The following is a 19320-nucleotide window of genomic DNA, read 5'->3' on the forward strand; positions in this document are numbered from 1 at the left end:
TCAGTAAGCTTTAGTAAAGTATTTCATCACTTCTTCACTACTAATAGACTTTTCAACTGTTTCATATTTGTGCTCTGCTGGAAAAAAAAGAATTATAAATGACTTCTGAGGTCTCATTCAACATTAAATCTAAACCTCCTTCCCCATTCTCCTCTGACTTCATTCACTCTGCTTAACCTTCACTTTTAGAATTTCTGGAAGTAACTGAAAAGTTGAAAAAAAGACCTTAGAAAGGAAAAAATCCTCAGTTCTTCTGAGTCAATCTGTCAATATAAGATTTTTGTATTAAATTGTGCAGGAAATTCCGTAGATGTTGACATCTTCACATTAAAAATAACACTGGAAATGGCATAAGCGCAAGCCAGGCAGTATAATGCCTAGTTTTGAAAACAGATAAAGATTGCTCTTTTCCATATAAAACAGTCTCACCTTTTTTTCTTTGTGGCTAAGTTGTTCAGATTTGGAGCATGATGATAAAAGTAAAAGTTGAATGGCCTCTCCTAGAAGTTAGTTGGCATTGCAACAACAGAAGCAAACAAGATTGAACTGTAAACCCACAACAGATGTGTTTCTATGGGAACAGCAGAGTATCTATGTGGTAGGGAGGAATGGGCTTCTTCACACTGCTGATGTGAAAGGCTGCTTCTGAAGAAAGGGTAGAATGATTTTCAGGCTTTTCAGCTATTAGAGGGAGGGCTGTTTCTTTATTCAAAGGTGTTCCAAATATTCACCACCCTACTGTTTGATCTCTGAGGTAATTACTGCGGATACGTGCATGCAGAAGCCTTTCAGCAGCTTGGGTGACACACTGAGGTGAGCTTTGGGCTTGGGTTGAATAAAATCCTTTCTGCATCTTTCCAGAAGGTCAGCATTACCATGCCAAACAGCACCACCGGCATATAATATGCTATATGTATACACATCGCCAAGCTGCGCTTTGAATCTTACCCTCCCACTCAGACAGCCCAGTCCAGTCCTTCCCCTGAGCTAATTCAGTTCCCTATCCCTGGACTATACCAGTTCAGTGACCAGTAAAACTCATGCTGAACGATGAGCCTGCATTCAACTCATTCCAGCTAAGGCATACCTTTATGCCTCATCGATGTCACAAATAATCTATGCTGGGAGAAGGTGACTACCCTAATATTCAAAAGCAGGTAGTGATTTGGTTTGCCTGAGAATCTGAGTCTTTACTGGAAGGTCTCTTCACAAAACTTGTTTTTTGAAAAGTATTGAGAACCTGTACTTGTAACACTGAGTAGGGAAAACCTCTAGCTACTTCTGAGTTTTGACCACAATATTTGAAGTACAGAAACTTACTTTTTGTACGTTAGCAGCATTTCTAAATTAATTGCTGTTGATAGCAAATAATATTCTTACCAATAAAGCTGCCATTACAGGTCCGTGAACAATATAAAGCAAGTGCGTGTCAACACTCATCCAGCAGCTGGAGGGAAACACACCATTAAAAGGTATCATTAATTCAGATAAAATGCATTACACAGTTAAATAATGCTAAGTTCCTTCAAAAACTGACATACTACTCACTTGTCATTGAAGTACTTGGCTCTTGCAACAGCATGAATAGATGCTGGCACTACAGGGAACCCTGAAATAATTAAAGATATAGGTCAGTCCTGGTATTTTTTTAGCTTGAATTTCATGTGTCAAATACACTAATAAGTTTCTCATCCATAATACGTATGTATGTGAAATCACAGTTTTCAGGAAAGAACAGCATTTCCATCACACTCAGGGCTCTGGCATTACCTTGATGGTGAGATGCAAAAGGGAATAATGTTCAAGGCAGGCCAAAAGCAGAAGCAAAGCTCACAGGCTATGCTTTCCTAGGGTGTCACAAGGCTGCTGCCAGGCTCCCCTGCATCACTGTGGCTTGTGCAGAGGAAGGTATGAATAGGTAGTGTGGGAAGAAGGCAGGGATCAGTCGGTTCTTAGTGGAGTATTCCCTTGGGAAACCAGGGACACTTAATAAAACCATGTAAATCACTGTTGAGCAAGAGAAAGGCACATTAACTCACATGTCAGCTTATGGAACAATAAACAGAACAAGGAGTTGCTCTTTTGGAGCCCATGGCAAAAGAAAATATTGAGCCAAGAGTTTTTTGGGGGATGGGGATTTAGGATATCTGCTTCAAGTTCCCAGGCTCTGTGCAGCCAAGCTCACACAAGAGAGCTTTATCACAGCAGGGATTGGAGTTGTGGAAACCTTTCTCTCCTGCTTTACCTGGGAAGCCTCAGGGGAGGCCACTGCTCTGACAGGGAGCCAACAGCAGCAATTGCGTACCAGGCCAAAGGCTTGAGATCATGCCATGCTGAACAAACTGGAAGCCTCAAATTCTTATTTCCAGCCTGACACTAAGAGTGATAATCTGGTCCATTCCTGTCCATCTTTCTTTGGCTTGCTTATATGTTGTGTCCCTCTCCAGTAGGCTAGAAATCTGGAACTGGGGAGTCTGCACCATAATATTGATGTCAGTTTGTACAGTCCTACACAAGCATACAACTGGCCAGTGTGGAGATGGAACATTGCCTTGTCTGTGTCTTTGTGGACACCTTTGGTGTTACTGCTATCTGTTCCTTATATACCATGGATCATTTTTCTGAACTTTGGATATCCTATAATTATAAATAAAAATGTGTGAAGATGATCTACTGATACCATGACTAGTCACAGAGGGAAAAATGTGGCTTCTTGTTTGTTTGGGTGTTAGTGATTTCATAAACACTTTTAGAAGAGAAAGAAAATCCTTAGCCAAATTTTTTGGAAGTCTTACCTCAGCACAGGCCAGCCAGTGCTGGAGTGAGAATAAGATCAAAAAAGTATGCAAATAGGACACATCAGACATCTTAAAGCAACAGCTACTCTTCCTACTCTACTGCCAAAGAAACCTTCTTACTGTAGTTTACCTTGGGAGAACAATGCAGCTGTGGGAGAACAAACTGATTATCTTCTCCTTTATATATTGCTAGAAAATAATTACTTGGCCCCTGGCTGCAGAATGCCTTTTTTGAGTGACGAAGCAGGATAGAACAATAAAAAGCTCAGAAGCCAAAGAAAGGAGTTTTCAGCCTCAGGGTGAGCTTATGAGATTGACAGCTTGGGAAAATCTTTTTGATTTGGAAACAGGGCAAGTCTAGGCCATTTTTGTTGACAGACAGATTGAAGTGAGATTTTTAAGGAGTCTTTCTGTAACAGCAAAAATTCTTCATCTTGGCTGCAGTATTGAGAGTACAGCGCTCCACATTAAGTCAAGTGAATTTTTTTCTTCTGCTAAATATATTGGAATATTTGGCTTAACAAACTCACAAACACATCTTAAGAACACAATGGAAAGTTTTCATTAGTTGGTTACAGCATAAGAAGCCTGTGACTGCCTATGGCTTAAATTTCCAGCTGCAGGCTGGATGGGATCTTCCAGGGCTGGATGTTGCTTGCCTCTTTTAAAGGGCCAAAAGGCAGAGAGTTAATGAGTGGTGGAGCACCAAGGTCTGTTGGGTCTTGCTAGCACATGTATGACTCCAGGCATCCCATCAACACGTGGTGAGCGGTGAATAATAGAGAAAAGGCCTACCCCAAGCCATGCCAGGAAAAGGTATGACATATGCCTTCAGGTCATGCCAGGTCCTTTATGGCACAAACTGGCAATTATGCTTAATTGTATTTCCAGATGAATTTGGAAGGCCCTCTGTTTCAGCACTACCCAAGTAAATGGTTGCTTTTTCACTTTTATTGGGATGAAGCTGCCTGAAGCAGCCAGAGTGGACTGTAGCTGTTTGCACACATTTTATACTGTTTTCTTGCCCTGCATAAGGGTGGTGTCCCAACCCTGAGAAACAATATCAAATCAGAAATGACACCCCCAGCAGCAGTTTCTAGAGAAGGGGTAACCTGAAGGAATCAGCCTTGAAATACATATGTCAATGTCAGATTCCATTCGATCACCTCAAACCTTTTGCAGAAGTGTTTTATATTTGTTCAGATTTTTTTGAATAAAGCTATTTTAAAAATGTCGTTAATGATTTTTCCAAATAAAATAACCTAGACCTTCTACACAGGGATTAGCTATAACAATAAATAATGAGTGTATTCATCTTGTGCTGTACATTTACCTTGATCTTTTGAATTGTAATTCAGACCACAACCTGTTCTGGTTGGTCTGCATTGCCCTTTGAAGAATTATATCTCTCTCCATTGATTAACACAGCAGGATGTTTAAAGTTAGACTTTGTGACTACTGCTGCTGGAATCAGTGGAATTACACAGATCTATGCACTACTAGACCTAGTAGTATAAATACGTCAGGTGTATACGTGCCAGAAAATTTCAAACATCTGAAAGAATGAAAGGATCTTGCTACAGATTATAACATACATACCCCAGCCCAAGAGGTAATACCAGTGTAAACGCTGCTCTTCCGCAAACACTGCCACCACAATCAATGTGTGAAGATAGATGCCTTCGCAGAGCATCCAGAAGTAGTTGCAGCCCAGCATGTACTGGTGAAAGAATTGCAGCACTTTGCAGCTTACCTGTTAGATAAATGAGATAATGTTACACACTTGACCATCATTCTGCATTTAAATAAGCAAAGACAAATATTACTGCTGGGCTATAAGAATGCAAAGCAGAACAAAAACCTCTACCTCTTGCTGAGTTTGTTCAGCACCTATCAGTAACAGGGACTTTAAACTTTCATAAATGAGGTGAATGGATCAAAGAGCCCTTACATAACAGAAAAAAATCTATGATAATAGCACTCCAAAAAAGAACATAACAAAATCCCTTCAAAAATCGATAATCTGATGTCTTTTAGAACTGAAACAAATATCTTTTTCTAGATGTACAAGAAAGGCTATGAAGAAGACAGTAACTCACAACTCTGGTTTGGGTGATTTCTCCTACTTTTGATCAAACTTTTCTAAGACTTGTCACACATTCCTTATATTGCACCCAGCTTTAAACTTAGCCCTTTGGGAAGGACAAGTTGTTGGCAGTGGAGATATTTTAGTAGGGTACCATGGATACTGTCTTCATCTCTTTGTGAGGAGACAGCTTTACTTCATTTTGTTCAAATAGCGAAGTGACACATGGACATAAACAGAGCTGGCAAAGTTGAGAAGTAGCTCCTGCCTGCAGTTTAGATGAGATTGCAGACAGACCTTGAGAAGAGACTGTGACTTCGAGACGCTAGGAAGTGGTGAGCAGATAGTGGAGGAAAGTGTGGCGTGTCCACTATCAGAGACAGCTGATGTCTGACAATGCTGCTCCTTTTCTTAGAGGATCTCATGTCTATCCATCTCCTTGGAGAGGGCAGTGAGGTCCTCCACATGGGCCTTCATGCCACCAGCACCCAGGAGAGCCAGGAGGACTGAGAGGGTATTGCTGTGTTGGCAGAGACCCACAGTTGCTGGAGGAGGACCATGTGCTACTCTGAAATCTGAGGTCTCAGCAGTGATGCCAAAGTGATAGTCATCATCTGTGGCCACAGGAAAATATTCCTTCCCCTGAACTTCTGCAAATGTTTTCCGAGCTGACTACTTGGGCTGTTAGAGATGTCTATAGGATTTAATTTTCTCTTTGTAGACATTTTGGCAGTGCAGTAGACAGGACTGCATGTTCTGCATCTGTCTGCATTGCCCCTCTGGACAAGAAAATCTTGTTAGTGACCCAGGGCACCACCTTCTGTTGCTGAAAAACATTCAAAAGCAATTACTCAAACATGTGCATTCAGTTTTGTGTCAGTATTTGCAGTGCAGCTTGGTGCTCATGAAAATATACCATTATTGATAGGTTATGATATAGGATTCTGACAGGATTAACTTTTAGGTCATTCATTTTTTTCTGCTCACTGCTCAGGGCAGAGCAGACAGTCATCTTATTTTCCACACCATGTCTGAATAGTTCTTACAAAGTACACCCAAAGGGGTTTTATAGTGGCTTGAAAAGATTTAAAAAGAAAAAAAACAAAGAGAGAGAGAAAGAAAAAGGATGAAGTACTTTCTCCTTTTCCACTGGGAAGCGTGTTCATTAAGGTTCTTAGATCATCCTTGCACTGTTTTTTGCAGGTCTGGGTCAATCTATTTCTCACCCTGTTTCCTCATCTGTGCCCGATGTAGCCTTCCAGCTGGCAGCTGGCCTTTCTCCCTTTTCCCTTTTCCCAGAGCTGCAGGTCTGGGTGTTGATCCGAGAGCTTGAGGCATTGTTTTCCCAGTGGCTCCAGCAGGAGTGACTCAGGGTACCTTCACAATACATGAAGGCTGGTACTGATCCATCAGCACCAAAGTCACCCTGACTTTCTATACAGCCATGGCAGCTCTGGGAATGGTCTTATCCTACAGCCCATCATCTGAGGGACACCAGAGCATGGCTGGTGAGTTCTCCAACACGGTATGTTCTCAAATCTCTCATTTTAACTCAATGCTTTCACTATTTCATATCGCCAACCAGAAAGGAGATAACTACAGAGTATCCTTGCCTCTCTTTGCCACTGTTTACACCGTTCACTGATGCTCTGAGCAGAGACCAACCAAACACACCTTCAATTTGAACTAAGTCAATCTTTGCTGGAACTTTCATCTGTAGTTCAAACAAATGCACACAGAGAAAGTACACTGCTTGAGAACTACATAGCTAGACCTCATTTACTTTATTTCCTCAAGATTTCTTTCTTTCCTGTACTATCCATGTAAACTGTCACTTGTTGCTTTAAAAATAAAATCATATATCCATCTTTTACAGTAATGGCCATGCAGACAGCTCATGACTTTCTTGAGGAATTTAATCACTTCCTACATAGTAAGTTAAAGAAGTAAGAATTCCATAGGTAAAGAATGAAGGATAGGTGTGATTGATTTATACTTAGATCCATATCACATTAATTTGAGAATGAATCTGAAAAACCATAAAGAGTTTAAGCACAACAAGGCATTGAGATGAATTATGTTAAATTCATATTAATCAAACACTAACAAATACAGCATGTTTTATCTGGGGCTAAGCGATGCACTGGAAATATTTTTTCTGCAATAAGAAGAGTGTTTTTCTTAGGTCAGAGCAGGTAAAAGAGAAGAAGCTGTTAGTCATGAGAGCTAGATTCATGCATGGTACAAATAAAACATGACAAATGTAAACAACAACTTGGTGTACATTAGTCTTAATTGTGAAAACTGCAGAACTAAGTTTTATGAAGTGTTTGTTCTTACAGATACAAGTAAAATAAAACTGCAACTGAAGCAAACCTTCTACCATTTCTATGCCTGATAACTGATTGATTGTTACCTCTAAGATAAAATTGCACCTTGGGGAGCTGGGTTGTTTTCTGCTGAAGTCAAATATATTTTTGTTGCAAGTTCTTTGAGGTAGAGGCTCTGTCCTTGTTCTGTCTTGTATAACATGCAACACAGTCAAATCCAGGACTCAAAGGATTATCACAGCACCTTCACGCTATGAAGGAGAGTAAAATGTCATGAGGTCTCACTGTACAGGTGTGCTGGTGACTGAAGCTAGTGGGTTTTAATGCATGAACAGGGCAGGCTGAGAGGAAATAACTGGTCCTTTCTAGGGCAGGCTTGAAACTCCACTAGTCAGGCTGGTGTTCAGTCTCCTAAACAAAGGGCTAAACAAATGCTCCTCCTTCTGAGACCCTGGATACAGACAGCATTGCACTGAACATGCTGGTGGCTATAGTAGGGAAAAGTGTGACACAATTACCAGGAAAGCCTCAAAGGCAAATAAGAAAGCAGCTCCCACATAGCTCTGGGAGGATGACCAGGAATGAACCCCTTATTTGGCAGAATGCAGCCTGGCAAGAATCTCGATCTGTGAGCAAGGAGGCTGCCTCCTGCTGCTTCTTCTCACTGCACTGATAAACACAAAAGCTGAGGGAAGTTCTTTACAGGTGTACAGGACAGCATCTGAGGAAAAAATCTCCTTTATGGCTAATTCTCCTTCCTCATGGAAGTAGCCTGAAATGGCCTTAAATTCTGGCTAACTGCTCAGGGGCAAAAGGGGTCAGTAGAGATACAGTCAGTAGTCTTCTGCATTCTTGCAAATCCTGCTAAGATTCATGTAATCTTGTGAACACCTTAGCCGCAATATGCACTTCAAAAGGATGCTTGAACGATTTCACAATGAAGAAATAAAATTATTTATTCTCCTTTTACAAGAAGGAGCTATAACCAGTGTCTACAGTGTTTTGCAGGGCATATTGGTGCATTATAAATACTGTTAATGTTCAAATTCTGTCAAAGAAGTCACAAAGGACAATCTGCCTATGCAGGACCTTGACATTGCACAGTAATGTAACAGGAAAGCCAGTGTCCTCAGGTAATCTGGCAGCCTCTTATCATACGTACTTGTCATTTTTCTGTTAATACTATCTTGGTTACTGGTTAATAGCTTATGGATAGAAAGATGCAGCTTTAATTACCATCACTACCCATTAGGGCAAATGAAACCCAAAACACTCACACTACATAAAACCCAGAATACTATCTTCAACAATAATAACAAAATGTAATGTGAAATAAACTGCTAGTTGTTTTTGAGTAGGTCTTCCTAGTGATTCAGTCAGAGCAAAAGGACCGACTCAGGTTTGGCATAGGAAAGTTGCATAGATTCCTGTACGTCCTTGTTCCCACAATGATTCCCTGGATGAAGGGACTCAGGCTGGCAAGTTAGGTTTGTGCTTTACACCAGGTCTTGTCACCTCCAGCGAGCTTGCCCTACAGCAAGGATAGCCCCTTGGTGTGCATAACAAAACTTCTCTTTTCAAATGTTCACTATCCATTGAAATGTCCCTGACTGACATTTCAAATAAATTAAGAATAGGCCAACCAAGATTACTGACTTTAAACTAAATTGGTTGTATGGGCCACCACTACAGCTGTACAAGTCTCCTTTTAAAAGGAAATAAACGTATCTGACCTTATTAGTCTGGTACCTTTCCAACTCTGTGAATCTCCACAGTTCACAACAGTGGAAGGACCCTCCCCAAGGAGAGTTTGTACTGCTTGCCATGGAGGCCAGACATGATTTATTCAAATTCAGTTTAAAGGTGATACAGACACCTCAGACATTCTTAACTTAGAATTTTAAAGGAGTAGCTTGAAGTTTGATTACTGATCTGCCTTACAAGTTTGTTTGGGTTTTTTTTCTGACTATTAGAACACTATTTTGTGAAAATAACTTTAAATTCCAAGTGTCCATATGTTACACAAATAAACAACAAAAGGACTTTCCAAAGCAAGACAGAGCTAAGTATTGCAGCTGTTAATCACTGGCTATCATAATCTCACACCATTATACAATGTATCTACTATGAGTCACCCATTAAATTATGTTCTAGTCAGGAACCTGGCACACAGGAGATCAGGCTAAGATTAATATTTTAACATACTTCTAAACTATTTAAAGAACAAAATGCACACAGTTGCTCAGGGAGATCCAAAGTTTTGTGTTACAAGAAAGTAAAACATGAAATTAAACAATGAGGAATATTTTTAACAGCATCTGTGTCCATGCCTATGTTATAGTGAAGCAGCCAGTCGATAATTAGGCATTGTGGACAGGAATTACTAGGGCTACACATCCACACAACCTTGAGAGCTATCAGAGAGAAGCCCTAAGGAGGAGAAAACAGGGGAAGTCAGGGTAGCCTAAAAAAATAGGACAGGAACTATCTGACCTGCTGTTTATTTTGACTGGAAACAGAGTCAGAGCACTCACAAGACCTGCTTCCATCTTCTCCCAGTGGTGGGAGGTAATCCTCAATTAAAAGGCATAAGAGATTCAGTTATTTCAGGCACCTCTCATCTGCCATCACAGCCAAGCAACAGTCACTGTGCACAGGAGGACTGAACAAGGCAGAAGTTACTCAAATATATGTTCACATAGTGCCTTGACTGACTTTGCAGCTGTATCTGATCTCTGGGCATGTTGTAATGCCCTGAGTCTGGCTAGATTAAGCCTATATGGAGTATATCTAACAGCTGACTGTACTTATGATAACATTTGAGGTGTAAGATCTAAACCTACAAAGCATTTCCTAGGGACTAGGTACACATATAGCCTTGATGACATGGATAAAGCCACTACACAATTCTGTTAAATACTCCAGGGATTTTCTCATGATATGATTGGGATTTGTAAGACTAAATATAGACACCTAAGCTGTCTTTCTTATAGTTAAAAGATAACAAATTGATAGAGGTGATGGAGATTACAGCAAAAATTGCCTCATCCTAAAGGAGATAAATAAGTCATATGGGTAGTGCCCTGAATGTGACTTTGTCTATCTTTAGCTATAAAAAGAATATGGGGCAATTAACTCAGCTGTATGCATCTACAAAACAGGTGTCCAAACGTAAGACATCTCTGACCTTAAATGTCTACGGGTTTTCTAATGCTCTACATGCACTCAGCCTGTGCCTCACTGCCTTTCCTGGGGTGACCTGCTTCCAGGTGAAGCACCCAGTCCTTTGAAAGATGTTGGACCAAGGGGACACCAGGAAATACAGAAAACAGTCAGTTGGGTGGATGCAGCCATAAGCTATTCAAAGCTGAAATGCTGAGGAAAGGAGCTTATTCTTCCAGAAAACTGACCTATTATTGGTTGACAGCTAATTCTGCCAGCTAAAGATAAAGGCCATGCACCTAATCAGCCCAAGCCTCTTGTTTTTTTCCTCCTCTTGAAAGCCATTACTGTTTCTTCTCCCATATTCCTACTCCATGTGCTTAGCTGTTATCTGTAAAGACACTTCGATGCCCTTTCGTTTATTTCTTTTCTGTTTCACACTACTTCTGTTTAGTCTTAAATACCTTCAAGAGGAGCAGGATGACAGGGTCATGACTGAAAAAGGGCAATCATAGAATCACAGAATCACCAGGTTGGAAGAGACCCACCGGATCATCGAGTCCAACCATTCCTATCAAACACTAAACCATGCCCCTCAGCACCTCGTCCACCCGTGCCTTAAACACCTCCAAGGAAGGTGACTCAGCCACCTCCCTGGGCAGCCTGTTCCAGTGCCCAATGACACTTTCTGTGAAAAATTTTTTCCTAATGTCTAGCCTAAACCTCCCCTGGCGGAGCCTGAGGCCATTGCCTCTTGTCCTGTCTCCTGTCACTTGGAGAAGAGGCCATCACCCTCCTCTCTACAACCTCCTTTCAGGTAGTTGTAGAGAGCAATGAGGTCTCTCCTCAGCCTCCTCTTCTCCAGGCTTGAACAGCAATTACTGAAGGGCAATGAAATAGCATAGATGGCATTCATCTTTCTGAGCCTGGATGTCTGAATTCATGGTATAGATGTGTAGGCTGAAGCAGTCCCTGGAGAGGAGTGAGCACTCTGCATTTAATTCACCTGACTTGTTTTAGCCATCTCTATTAGAGTGAGCGGAATGGTCTCCTGGACTCAGACAAAGCTACCTGTGCTGGCACTTAAATCAGAAAAATATCATGTAGGAAAACAGCTGTGGCAGCATAGTACTGGAGACAATATTATGATTAGAAAATACTATGGTACTGTCCTTCTGAGGGGAATTCCATTTGGAAATGTCCATCTTTTGAAAGATCTACCTTCTGGCTAATTAAGATACAAACTTCTCAAATTTCTTACACTTTAGGTAGACTTTTTTTAAAGGGACAGGTAAGGAAAACTTGGAGAGGAACCTCAAGTTTAATTGGAATTATCTTGAATTAGTAGTTGCTCTGCAACAGTGAGGTTTCTAAACATAATTGCTCTACATTCCCAGAGAAATATCAAACCCTTAGCTGCTTAAAAGGTCCATTAATGTGGGAGGCTTTGAGTAGAAAGCACAAGAGGAGTAGTTCATTAGAGGGTGCCATGTCCATATGGCATAGCACAGAATCTGTCAAAAAGGCAACTGTTAACATTTGCACTTGTTGATCTGACATTTAAGAAGAAGTCACTACTTGACATTTTTCCATGTCTACATTTTTAGGGGCTAATGACATATCATCTATTTACCTTTCAGTCTCTCTGATGCACAGGACACAGTGCAGTTGATAGAAATTTACTGTCATCCAGGTACCACCCTACTTTTTTAGGTCATCTTCACTTTGTAATTACAAACCTGTCCGATCTCCTGAGGAAAACCAAAAGGAAAAATAATAGAAAGCCTCAATAAAGCATGGAGAATTGATTTACTGTCAGAACTGAGTCAAGCACAACTCTACATCGTGAAAGACCCAAAGCCTTCCAGGGACAACTGCAGCTCTGTTCTGAGGGTAAAATAAATACATATTCTTGAGCAGCAGTTCTGGAAGCATGTAATGAATTTTAACAAAACTAGAGTGGATTCACTCATTTTGCATGTACAGCCAGCATGTGCTTTGCTATGACAATGGCATATGAAAATCCCAGTGGCTGCAAAAGGCCACAGTGGCTGGACAGGAGAACTGCAGTTGATGACAGCAAGATGAGGTGCTGATGTTTTGCTGGTTTTGGACATAGCTGTCCTGGGAGTGCTCAGTTCTCTCTGCCACAGTGGCAAAGCTTAGCTGAACAACCCCAACTGTCTCAGCCTGTCCTCATATGGGAGGTGCTCCAGCCCTCTGATCATCACTTAATTTCTGTAGACTTCCCAAGATGCCTGCCCCTTCTTTCAAAGTTCATATATTTTCCTCCTTTTCCTGATTTCCAGCCAGAGCTCTCTGCTCAGCCAGGCCGGCTTTCTTCCCCACTAGCCCATTTTCTGGCACACGGGGACAGCTTGCTCTTGTGCCTCCAGGAATTCCTTCTTAAAGAGCATCCAGCCCTCATGGGCTCCTTTGACCTTAAGGACTGTTTCCCATGGAACTTTATCGACCAGCCTTCTGAAGAGTCTAAAGTCTGCCCTCCAGAAGTCCAAGGAGCTGTAAACTGCTTTAAAAGAAGAGCAAGTAACTGAAACATAGACAGAATAATTCATGAAGAAAGTAAGTTCAGGAAATCACCCTTAGCAAGTTTGCGGACGACACTAAGCTGGGTGGAAGTGTCGATCTGCTGGAGGGTAGGGAGGCTCTGCAAAGGGATCTGAACAGGCTGGACCGCTGGGCAGAGTCCAATGGCATGAGGTTTAACAAGGCCAAATGCCGGGTTCTTCACTTGGGGCACAACAACCCTATGCAGTGCTACAGACTGGGAGAAGTCTGTCTAGAAAGCTGCCTGGAGGAGAGGGACCTGGGGGTGTTGGTTGACAGCCGACTGAATATGAGCCAGCAGTGTGCCCAGGTGGCCAAGAAGGCCAATGGCATCTTGGCTTGTATCAGAAACGGTGTGACCAGCAGGTCCAGGGAGGTTATCCTCCCTCTGTACTCGGCACTGGTGAGACCACTCCTCGAATCCTGTGTTCAGTTCTGGGCCCCTCACCACAAGAAGGATGTTGAGGCTCTGGAGAGAGTCCAGAGAAGAGCAACAAAGCTGGTGAAAGGGCTGGAGAACAGGCCTTATGAGGAGCGGCTGAGAGAGCTGGGGTTGTTTAGCCTGGAGAAGAGGAGGCTGAGGGGAGACCTCATTGCTCTCTACAACTACCTGAAAGGACGTTGTAGGAGGAGGGTGCTGGCCTCTTCTCCCAAGTGACAGGGGACAGGACAAGAGGGAATTGCCTCAAGCTCCGCCAGGGGAGGTTTAGGCTAGACGTTAGGAAAAAATTCTTTACAGAAAGGGTCATTGGGCACTGGAACAGGCTGCCCAGGGAGGTGGTTGAGTCACCTTCCCTGGAGGTGTTTAAGGCACGGGTGGACGAGGTGCTGAGGGATATGGTTTAGTGTTTGGTAGGAACGGTTGGACTCGATGATCCGGTGGGTCTCTTCCAACCTGGTTATTCTGTGATTCTGTGATTCTGTGAAATCTGTCCGCAAACAAATAATTATTCTTAGACTTTTAAAACTTCCCCCTGCCCCCGATGACAGCTGCTAATTTGATGTTACCTTCCCATTGAGAAAGCAACCATAATAACATCATTGAGTAAGCTCTCTTTCTGAGAGATGGTGACTGACTGACTTCTTTACAGCCCATATTCAATTGTTCCACATAAACCACAAACACTCTTCACAGAAGTGTTTTTATGAGTGATGTGAATGTCCTTTAATCATCCATATTTCATATTCTGAGCATGGCACACTACATCAGATCAGTGAATCTGACATCACTAGGATTACATGGTGCTTTGTTTCCTCCATTACTCTGAGAGTTTTGAGTGTTTAAAAAAGAATATAAAGACCTTGGGAAAAATGATGGGAATTACTGCCCTGTTTCATGCCATTTAGAGCCTGACAGATCTGTCTTAAAATGAATACAGATATTATTCTAAACTGAAAATTTGTGAGAATTCTTTGAGTATGGTTGGTTCTGAATTCACAATGTCCCTTCATTTACATTAATCTCATTGAACTTTGGTTGGGGGGAAGACTTGATCTTTCCTAGGATGGAAGAAGTGATTCTGATTTACATCTGAATTACTTCAGTGCTAATGTCAGTGCAACTCAGTGATGTCAATGAGGGTAAAACTGGTGCACCACAGTCCTGGCACTGCCCATGAGCTTACTGCTGGCAGAAGCTTAATTTGCACATGATTCACCAGTGTAAAACAAACTCATCCTCTTGAAACTAAACATATGTTCCTGAATCAAAGTCACAGTCACTCCCTGCCTCCAAGGAAGATCACAATACCCTTGGCTTACAGGCACAGGACACTATCAGAGATCCCGTGCCATCTGTGAGAGCAGGAGATCCTGCCAGGTAGTTGTCACAGGGGAAATAGGAGGGACTGGAGATGTGAGCTTCTCTTCATGCACCTGCTCAGGCAAGGGAAAATTAGTGGAATTTGCATATTTATTTGTAGATGTCAAAAGTTCCTCTGGGGCACCTGTAAAGTCTAAAGCACAGCCTCAGTTCTTTGCTTGTAAATGGTGAGTGAAAGAGTTACATACAACAGGCACTTCTGCTGCTTGTTTTACTTTGGAGCTGAACAAAGAACGCTGGAGTTTCATCATTGAATATGGTGTGGTGAGACACAAAATTGTTGGAAAACCTTTGAATTCAAAGGAGCTTGACATGGATTTAATTGGAGTGAAGGTCTTCGACTTACACAAAAGCAAGCAATAAATTTTATTCTCATAACGTCAATCTTGCTGAGCCAGTTTGTACTACAGAAGTCAATGCACAGAATCTGCACAATTTGTAAATTCACAAATAGACTCTGGATCCAGACTCAGCAAGTCTCATTCCTACACCTGAGACAGCAGAAAGGAAATGTTTTAAACAGCCAGTTGGACCCTTCATTAGATGAAGGGCTCCTAGGCAAGATGGTGACAGTTTTCACAGGAACACCAAACCTCTCAGAAGATACAGTAGAAGACTCTGGAGACATGGCCTCTAGGCTCTGGCCAGTAATTTTCTCTTAGAAGTTCTGTCTTTGATTACTTTTGCATCTAGACAATGCTACAGAATAGCTTTAAGTCATTTCTTTGGGGCTAAACTGCCTGCAGAGATGCCTGTGAAATCCAGTGAAAGCAAGATGGAAGAACATCTGTACTAAGATGAAAGACTTCAGGGATGCTTTGAGAGTGATGGGAAAGCTCTGGAAATAGTTACATTAATAAAGAATCAAATTAAATTATCAAGAATGGAGCCTCCAGAAGCTCTACCCTGAGCATGACATACGAAACAATTCAGAGGATCAAAGCTCCCTTCTCCTTTGTGAAGCTCCACCTTTGCTGCTTCCAGAGGGGACTGTACCACAACTAGGACTACTAAGGGAAGCACAAATCACATGGCGCAGAAGTTTTGCCATTCATCTTCACTGATATCAGCTATTAGCCTCCCATTTGAGAAAAATATGTTTTAAAAACCTCAGGCTCTGCCAGGCTACATCAAAAGGAACTGAAAGCAACAAGAGATGAGAAGGTAATATTTATATGGTAAAGAGTCCTAACATTTACGCTGTTCCTGAAATGTTGTGAATCTCCTTTGTTTTCTTGGCTCTCATACCCTTTCTATCCCTCTGAGAACAGGGGAAGACACCAGTATTGTAACCCCATAAATCACAGACACTACCCTTTATGCACTCCTCATCTGCTCACATAGCTCAGCATTTTATTTCTGCTGCTTTGCTGTTTTAGGAAGGAAAACATAATACACTTAGGCAGTCATAGTTTTAACTTGAATTTGTTAATAGTGCGATCATTTATTACGTCCCAGCGTCCAAAAGGATACTAGGTGTTTGGTTTTTTTTTTTAAATATTGCTTCTGCTATGTCCTTGCATTAAAGATTGTAATGCTTCTCACTTTCTCTTGGTCTCATTAATAATGCCAAGTGTGAAGCAGCATAGTGGTTTCTCCAGAAGGTTGGCTTCCTGCTAGGAGATGGGTTTCGGTAAGTACAGGTAAACTAAGTCCCCTTTGTTATCCCATCTCACACCCACATTGATAGCAACTTCACTGAAATCCTTGGAAAGGGTAAGGGACTATGTGCTCCTCTCAGAGACGGAGAGGGCATATTGCACAATGAACTAAAATGCTAAAGTAGCCCAGAATCTTTAAAGCAGATCTACGTCTACACATGGAGGCAAGAACAGGCTTCAGCCTATCACACTCTGTTCCCAAGAGCTGAGAAATTTACAGATACTGCCAGTGGCAAGAACTGTGCTATGCTCAGCCAATCTCCTGCCTAACTTGTCCTTGCTGAGAAAATGAAATCACGATGCTTTTAATAAAACTGGATTGCTTTGGGTTGTCCCTTACCACCTCTGCTGCTACACCCATGTTACAAGGGGTGCAAATTATTTATACCTTAGGCATAATTGAGCTGTATGGCACAGCTGGGACTTGACAGTGAGAGTGGAGCATGCCTGAATGGATGCCGGGTCCTTACTCTCTGATCTATCACACCCAAGTATGACAGTCCACATGGGGCTCCCCGTGTGGAGCACCAGCCTTTGCCATGGACTTCATTAAACTGCAGTTGCAATAAAAACTTTCACAGCATACAGTGCCAGAAGCAAGGGTGAAACTACTACGTGCAAGCTTAAGAGTCTACAGAAAAGCCTGGACAAAGAAGAGAACAGATACCTCCACTAGAACAAGAAAGTTTTAAAGCTACTATAAGATCTCTTAAAGCTTTTCTGGAAGAGGCTCTAATTACTGAGGCATTACTGATTCGTAACCAGACTTAGTTACATCTACAAACGTACTTATATTTGTGCCCATGGTGCTGATCACTTATTCAGTTTCTCATTAGCAGAGCTGTCCCTCCAGTCATTAGCTCCATCTTCCTTCATCCCTGTCAGTACTGAGCATTAAAATTACTAATCTTGTGGAATAAAAGAAATTAAAAACACAGATCTGATGTGCCAGACTATATTAATAAAGAATCAGGTCAGTCTCATTCAAGAAGGAGATAGGAGATACCCCTTCCTATAAAATCTGTTCTAGTAGTAGTATAATTAATACAGTTGCTAATTTAGACACAACATGCAAAAAAATAGTTCACATAACATTTTTCAGTATATGCAAATAAGTGTTCATACACATGTCCTGCTTATTTTTGTTTAGGTTTCCCTGAACCTTTTCACTTCTTGCGTGACCACCTGGGCCCACATTTTTCCTCTTCCATCTTTTCCATGTCAATTCAAGAAAAAGAGAGAGAAAATTATATAACCAGAAAGTAGGGAATAAATGAAGTTAAAAAGCAAATTAAGATGAATCAAAAAGTGGCTTGACTTACTGTTTTACATAGGCAGAATGATCATCAGAGGGTTTAACTCTGTGTAGCAAACTATTTATATGCAAGTAACAAAGCAATATGGCCTCTCCTAATTTAAATGATATTTTAGGTCATCTCGCAACATTTGTGTCTAGATGACGGGGAGAATGTGGGTGTCTTGGTGTTAGGGATGAATTTCTGCTCTTGCTTCTCTTGTCTTTTCTCTTTGCTATTTAACAGAATCTTCTTTCTTCTTTCAAAATTATATAGATTTGTTGTTATACTCACAAATATGTACTTAGGGTAAGTATTTTCCCATGGCATTACATATTTAAAATTGATTGTGAAACTTCAGGCAGCAAATAAAAGCAGGAGGTATTGAGGTGGAAATACATTTAATATTTTGCAGAAAAATACCACCAACTTCATCTCTATATAGGGATATTACATTAGGGGTATCCATGACTTTCAAATTCCTTCTACACGCTTCAGTATTTTTGTATAAATTGAAAGTAGAAGCCACACATACACAAGCCTGCCACACTCAGATGATGCATGGTTAGAAAGTGGATAAATGCAGTAAACTACAGAAATACAGACACAGTCATCTTTCTGTTAATCAGCATAAAAATAAAAATAGTATGGGAATCTACCTGGTGGAATAAGTAAATATTTAAAATAAATTCTTCAAGTCTTCATATATTCACATGGAGACTATACATAATTTCATCACGTATTAAAAACTTGCTCCTCGTTGTTCATTTTCTTTTTCCAATCATGTATTTACAAGTTTATTCTGTTACCAAAATAACAAAATGCACTTTCTGATAATGTTGCTGATAACTTTGAGCATATTAACAGATTATCTCACCTCCTTTCTTTTCTGTGTGGGGCAAGATCCAGCAGTGAGCGTACCCTCATCCTATACTTAACTGCAGAATAAAGGGGATTCCCTGTGTTTTCTGGCCCCTAGTTTTAGAATCGTAGAATCATAGAATAGTTTGGGTTGGAAGGGACCTTGTCTCAAGACAGCAGTTCACTATTAAGTCAAAGACATACAAATTCAGTTTAGAAGAAGAAAGTGCAACACAAGGGCTTTGTTCATCAAAGCATGTCCTTAGCTAATCAGCTGAGACCAGGTTTGCTAACACAGTTACACTCTGTTACATCAGTGGAAGGACACTGTATGGGCGATTTCCATGACTATTCAGTATTAAGGGTCCTCTTGATATTCCTGTCGGAGACGTGAAAGCTGACCACATACATGAACCTCTACACTGCTCTGGGGCTCCACATACTCCAAAGGTAACCATTTATATGTCCATTGCCATAGCAACGGAGGTTGGGGTTTTCATCAGGTGATGCTCAGTGTGCTCCTGTGGCTATGTGACTCTACCAAAGCCTCTGAGAGCTTGGTCGTTGACTTTACTGGGGCCAGGATTTCACTGTAAATAAAGATGCAGCCCAAAGGCACTAGATACAGTTTTTAAATGAAATCTTAGAGTGCAGGAGCCCTTGCTGTGGCCTCAACTTTTAGTTTAAAGCACCTCACTTCAGATAATTTACTTCTGCTGTCAGGAAGTATCATTCTT

General features: G+C 41.3%; 1 protein-coding gene across 1 annotated transcript in view; it reads right to left on the bottom strand.

Annotated features, from left to right (window-relative positions):
* CALCR (calcitonin receptor) overlaps positions 1-19320 on the bottom strand; it is a 67155-nt gene that overhangs the window by 18535 nt on the left and 29300 nt on the right. The window contains exons 7-9 of the mRNA XM_069859639.1: positions 4398-4551; positions 1549-1609; positions 1381-1447 (exon numbers count right to left, since the gene is read on the bottom strand). Of these exons, the coding sequence (XP_069715740.1) occupies positions 1381-1447; positions 1549-1609; positions 4398-4551 (282 nt within the window). The remainder of the gene's footprint in view (positions 1-1380; positions 1448-1548; positions 1610-4397; positions 4552-19320) is intronic.

Source organism: Phaenicophaeus curvirostris, chromosome 6 (assembly GCF_032191515.1).
Source record: "Phaenicophaeus curvirostris isolate KB17595 chromosome 6, BPBGC_Pcur_1.0, whole genome shotgun sequence".
Taxonomy (NCBI): Eukaryota; Metazoa; Chordata; class Aves; order Cuculiformes; family Cuculidae; genus Phaenicophaeus; species Phaenicophaeus curvirostris.